The sequence below is a fragment of the Mus pahari genome, chromosome 2, assembly GCF_900095145.1.
Source record: "Mus pahari chromosome 2, PAHARI_EIJ_v1.1, whole genome shotgun sequence".
Classification (NCBI taxonomy): domain Eukaryota; kingdom Metazoa; phylum Chordata; class Mammalia; order Rodentia; family Muridae; genus Mus; species Mus pahari.
The window spans coordinates 56,706,763-56,713,217 of record NC_034591.1 but is presented as its reverse complement, the minus strand read 5'-3'; the positions used below and the strand labels follow the sequence as shown (position 1 = coordinate 56,713,217).

Sequence of the window (6,455 nt, the reverse complement as noted above, 5' to 3'; positions counted from 1 at the left end):
AGAGAGAGAGAGAGAGAGAGAGAGAGAGAGAGAGAGAGAAGAAAAAGCTTTTAGCATATATTGTTTGTACAAAATGGTGGTCTTTACCATGGTGTTTTCATATAAGTTTTAAATGTAAAATTATGGATTTGTATATAATTTTCAAATACAAACATATAAATGCACACACACAAAAAGTATCTTTTATTTGCCTGAAGTTTACTTCCTCTGTCTGGTAACCTAGGCCTAGTCCTGGAAGCTTCTACCTCCATGCAATCTTATCTAGGTCTAGAATGTTCTCAGCCTCTGAGTCTTGCCGCTGAATAAACTCACCCCTTCCTGGTTCTTTCTGAGCTCTGGCTGTCTGGTCAACTCAGTTGTTCTGACTCAAGCTCCCCTCCAAGCTAAATGATTCAGTCTGGCTTCTCTCTCTCTCTCTCTCTCTCTCTCTCTCTCAGCCCCTCCTGAATTGCTCTGCTTGGCCTCAAACTACCTCCAGCAATGTTCTAATCCTCTGAGTCCTGCTCCTTCTCTGGCTCATTCTGTCTTTACCTGTGTCTAGCTTGTTCTCTCTCCACATCCTGTCTCTCTATAACTCTCCCAGTAAAACTGCTTCCTCCTCGTCCTCCCCTTTCTCCTCCCCTTTCTCTCTCTCTCTCTGCACTGCCCCTTCAGTAGTTTCCGCTGAGAGTTGGGTATATTCTATACAAATCTTTCTCTGATTTGTCACTTTGTCTGCCACTCACTTTCAAACATGGGTGCTTCCTTCCACAAACTAACTTTACCTTCATTATTTGGGATTAAAGTTGTGTACTAAGAGCATGACTGTATTCCAGCCAAGGGATTAAAGGTATGTGCACAACTAGAAACAGTCTTTTTTCCCAGTAAATAACAATCTCAGGGTTCACAGTGTGATTAGATATCCTGCAACAGGAGAGAAGAGAGGGCAGTGGGCTGGTAGGTACTTACCGCTACTGCACCGCTTGCTTGTCTGATATGATCAACTTACAAAGAGAAAAGGTTTCCTTTGGCTTCTGTTGTAGAGAGTCCTTTGCATAAATTGCCACTTTGCATAATTGATCTCTTTGCCTAATTGGTTTCTGCTGATGCTGTTGCTTTGGGCAAGCCAGCATTCCTTAATGTCGGGGTGCATGGCAGAACAGGACTGCTCATTTCATGGCTGAAAAGTGAAAGAGAGAAAAGATCCCAGGGTCCCCTTTAAGAGCATTTCATCTATGACCTGAAGGGTCCCTGCTACGCCCCACACTATGACTTTACAGACTTTAGGGGGAACATTCTAGATCCAAACTAATAGCACTACTTCTATTGCAGGTACTTTACGATAGCCACTCTTGCATGCTGAGGAAATAGAGGACAGCTTCTCTCCAGCCCCACTGTAGTGATTTGGTGTTACTAGTACAGAGTGTGGCTGATCACTGCAGCGATGGCCCTCAGGGAATCACACTGTCCTCCGTGCACACACGTCTGCAGTGGATTTTACCATTTTTTTCTTCCAGGAATTAGAGTTGTGTTGTGCCATCTTGTGGCCCCAGGCTAGCTCATCATTTGCTGTGGCTAGAGAGTCCGTGAAGACAGGATGTTGTGTAACAGTGATGTATGAGTCTGAGGTCATTCATCTTTCATGCTGTCCTTCCTTGATGGAAGATTTCTACCATTCTGTTGGGGAGCACCACCTAGCTTCCTTGAGTGAGGGCCCAGGTGTCCAGCTTGCTAGCCTAACCCCTAGTCAAGCATGCAGGTCAGTGTGACTGTACCAGGGCACCTCAATAAAGTCAGTTCCTCACTCAGTCACAGAGTGACAGGGAATAATAAATTATGGGTAATTTAAACCAGTGAACATTGGTTGTGTTTGTACGTGTATGCCTGTGCTCAGACCGGAGGTCAACCCTAGTGTCTTCTTTAAGGGATGTTCACCTTGTCTTTGGGGTTCTTCAATTAGGACTGACTGGCCAGTGAGCCCTGGGAGTCAGCCTGTCTCTGATTCCCCAGCACTGGCTTCACAGATGTGTGCCCACCATGTGTGTGCTTTCGTGTGTGTACTGGGGATCAAACTCAGGTCTCTGTGCTTGCGCAGCCTGCCGTTTACCAACAGAACCTTCTCTCCAGCCCCACTGCAGTGGTTGGATGGAAAGCGATAGACAAGTGGACTTTATGAGTGACCGAATGTCTGCCTGGCGGTACGTGTGTGGGGTGTCGGATCAAGAGTCAGAGAATCTGACTTTTTCCCCCCTCTGCTTCTTGCAGCACTTCTCGGAGCTCCTGGATGAGTTTTCCCAGAACGTCCTGGGCCAGCTCCTGAATGACCCTTTCCTCTCAGAGAAGAGCGTGTCGATGGAGGTGGAGCCATCTCCAACATCACCAGCACCTCTCATCCAGGCTGAACACAGCTACTCTCTGAGCGAGGAGCCCCGGACTCAGTCACCATTTACCCATGCGGCTACCAGCGACAGCTTCAATGATGGTAAAAGCTGAGAGCAAGGAAACACTGGGGGCCTCGAACCTTTTGGCTCTAGCTTCCGTGAGGAGATGTGATGCTGGCTCTGTTATTGTTAGCATCCACATTAGCCACACACACACACACACACACACACACACACACACACACACACACCTGCTGCCTGGTAGGCCTGGTGCTAAGGTAAATTCGAAGAGATACAGCTTGAACTCTCCTGTGCTAGGCCACATCTCCGGGAACTCGCTGTCACCGAATCATAGTGCTCTCTTTAACCCTGGGTCTTGGACAGCAGAGCAGCCATTTGCAATCACGCTGGCCTCTTGGCTGGTGATACCCAGCAGTATGTGGAGCCAGTTATTTTAAAGAATCAATCATTTTTCTGACGAAGATTTTTATGATCATCTTTATGATCATATGAGAAACTTTTCCAGCATGTCCCACTGACCCTACACTCTTGGTGAACATTACTGGACACCCTTGTTGGTTTCCCCTTTGTGGCTTTTCTCATCAACTGATGCTTGTCATTGTTGAAGGACTGGCTTTGCTAACTAAGATGCTGAGCTGTTTTGACCATTACTCTATAAGCCTTTCTCTGCTGTGTTTTCTATCTGCCCAATTCTCCATGTATGTGTGCATTCATATATACATGTGTACGTACACACACACACACACAATTGAACTATGTCTTATTTCCTTAGAGGGGTAGCCAGCTATTTTAAATACGTAGTCTGTGAAGACCATGTTCCCTATTCTCATTCCAGCATATAACTTTTCTCACATGGCCATGACACAGTGGTCAAAAGTTGACCTTTGGGTTTTGCTCTGAGCCCCCCTCTGCCGTGTCTTACACATCATGTGTGTACGGCAGTGTCTTTTACAGGTTGCTCCCACGTAACATGCTTCCTCATGCTTCTCTGTGGTTAAAGGCCAATGCCTGTATCCAAATACACAAGGAAGGGGCTGCTCCTCCAGGGGAATTCATTACTAGCCTCTACAACAATTAAACTTCTCTCGGGACTCAGAAAGTCGTGGGTGTGAAAATCGCAATTCGTCTCTAGGATACAGTTTTTTAACATTTGAAGAACCACACTAATCAACATGAAGGAAGTGTGTTCTTACACGCTCGGTACGAAGGGCGCTGTGGATTCTTTCCTGCCTGCTGGAGCCTCAGTCAGATGCTCTGACTTCCCTTTTTCTGTGGCGAGCTTAGGAGAATGCAGAGTTAGCCCTTTCCTGTAGCCTGTCAGTTGTTCCCACCTTAGATCAGTAGGACGAGGGGTTTCACCTTCTGGAAAGAAAGGAAAAGAGAGCTGAGCTAATTTGAGGACATAATGGTGTTTGGGAGTTAAAATGAGGTGTTTAACAATCTCGGAGCAATGGCTACCCGCACAGCATCTCAGCCAATCATCATGTTCTATTCCCGATCCCCGCCCCCTACCTCAGCCAATCACGTTCTACTCCCAATCCCTCCCCTCCCTCAACTTCTTCCGGTCATTTCAGCGATGCCTGAGATCAGCTGTCGAGCATGATGCTGATGTGACTGATACTCTCTTCTCCCCTTAGCCTAATTACACCTCGTGTATTACTATAACAACAGAAAAGCTATTTGAAACTTATGAGCTACTTATTTCTCTAGTTTTCCATGTAAGATTGTCCGGCTGTGGTTGACCATACGTAACTGAAGCCGTCCGTGGAAAGGGACAGATAACAGGGAGTTGCTGTGTCCCCATTCCTCTTGTGCAGGCCAGCCTGAGGAAGTGGGTTGTGGAGGTTTCAGGTTATATTCACAAAAGCCCTGAGTTGATCTTACTGTTTTGCAAATGTACTTTAGCCTTTGATGAGTGACTGGACTTAAGGTCTCTTCTACCTGACTTAAGCGTAGGTTCCCTCCAGTTCTTGTCTTTCCTTTGCCTGTATTTGCCTCATGGTTCCTTTGACCCCTCTATCTCTAGCCCTTCTTCCTTTGTGAATCACGCTCAGTGTCTTTTGTCCCAGTCAGTTGTTGTTTAAGAAATACTCCTCCCAACACTAACGACTTAAAATGCCACTTGTTCCCTTGTAAGTTCTGTGCCTTAGTCCTCCAAAGCGATTCACTTGTGTAGTTTTGGTTCATAATTTACCATGGGATTGGATTCAGATGCTGGCTGGGACATTCCCAGGGTTAGATGCTCTACCCTAAAAGCAGCTATCTCCAGTAACCAACAAGTGACTGCTGAATTGGTTGCCCTTGGTGCGGGTCTCTCCATGGGGCTGTCAGTTACCTTTCCTGATGTATCCCTGGAGGAGACCCAACTGCTCACAGAGGAGGAATGCACTGATTCACAGTGGGAGGGGATTGCGCAGGAAGGCAGCTCAGAGGAGGGGCTGGCGCTGGAGGCCTCTTGGACACAGATAACCACACTGTGAGTTCTTTGTGTCGGTTCTTTTACCTGGGGTTCTTGTTTGCCACACTATTTCTCTCCAGTCACCAAGTGGCACTCAAGCTTACATTCAAGGCACTGAAGAAATAAAAAGAAAAAAAATGTTGGTCCATTGCTCTCCCAGGATTTATCGGGAGGGGAGGATCACAATGTCCGTGACGGGCGATGGAATCGTTGTAATGTGCAGCCCTCGTGGAAGTGACGTGCTCTGCATTCATGCACTTCCTACACCTCCCAGTTACCACTGAGTGGCTCTGGGAGGGCCATTTAACCTTCCAAGCCCAGCTTCCTTTGTGTAAAGCTATGGTGAGAGCGAGGTCTCCTTCGAGGATTAAGTGTGATGATAGATTCCATTGCCTTCCAGGTTCTAGCTCTTCTTAGCTCTATAGCAGTCATGATTTACAACTAAGATCTGTAAGACGACAGGGTCCTCAGGAAGACTTTGTAGAAGATTTAAAAAAAAAAAAAAAACATTAATTTATTTATGTAGAGGGACATGAGTGTCCATGCATGTGTGGAGGTCAGAGGAAATTTTGCAGAAGTTGGTTCTCTCTTTCCACCACGTCAGTACCAGGGATGGAGCGCAGGTCATCAGGCTTAGCTGAAAGAGCCAACACCCAGTGAGCCATCTTCCTGGTCCTGTGAAAGGAGAGCGCGCTATTTACCAGCGTGTGTTTAACAGTGGAATTTAGTGGGTAACTTAGCAGTCTAACTTATTAGTGGGTTATTTGATTTTTGCTAGTTTGTTTTTTGTACAATAGCTAGTCCAGAGAATGTGCCCCAGATTATAATTGTTTAGGGAATAGGAATTGGCTGTAAACATAATGCTTTTTATTTGCATGGCGATCATTAGTTTTGCCCCTCCATGCTCAATTATCTATGTAGCTGTTGGGTCTCCTTTATATTTTGAGCTGAGCAGGGCAAGTTCCATTCTGTATCTGGCAGTTAGCATTGTGCTTGGTACTTTGAAGACAGCCCGTTGTTTAAAAAGATGACACAAGAGATGGAGCATCCATCTCTGACCGGCGGGGCAGAACCACGGAGGCCATTGCTCTGTTTGGTACAGACTGCAGAAGCAGGATCTCACCAGTGTTAGCTCCTAGCTAACAGTGGCTGTCATTTGCAGGAGCAAACATGATGCCAGAGAGCAGTAGGCTGTTGTTAGTTCTTTATGCTTCATTTTTAAATTAATTTCATATCTCATTTTTAGTACCTTACCTTATAATTGCCAATCGGTGGGATATGGAAAATAGAAAAGAAAGGAGCTTCTGGGAAGGGAGAGAAGCTGAAATCTGAATGGGAATAGATGCGTGACGTGAACAGAGACCAGCAGAAGAGGGAAGAAGCAGACGTATGTCGCACACTCACAGTTTGCTATGCAGAACACACAAGTTGGAGATGAAATTCCGTAGACTACCCTTGCTTCAGTTCACTATGTTGGTTGCACACCTACTGTGTGCTAGACTCTAGCTTAGATACTTATGAACCAAGTAGTAAAATGTAGACCCTGCCTCGAGGAACGCAGAGTCTGGTGGAAACATAGTGTACCCAATACTCTATCAGGCAGAGATGGAATAGTA

General features: G+C 46.1%; 1 protein-coding gene across 2 annotated transcripts in view; it reads left to right on the top strand.

Annotated features, from left to right (window-relative positions):
* The window catches only part of Creb3l2 (cAMP responsive element binding protein 3 like 2), a 109,435-nt gene that overhangs the window by 60,390 nt on the left and 42,590 nt on the right, over positions 1-6,455 (top strand). For both annotated transcript variants that reach the window (XM_021190251.2, XM_029535693.1), the window contains exon 2: positions 2,245-2,461. In XM_021190251.2, coding sequence (XP_021045910.1) covers positions 2,245-2,461 — 217 coding nt within the window. The remainder of the gene's footprint in view (positions 1-2,244; positions 2,462-6,455) is intronic.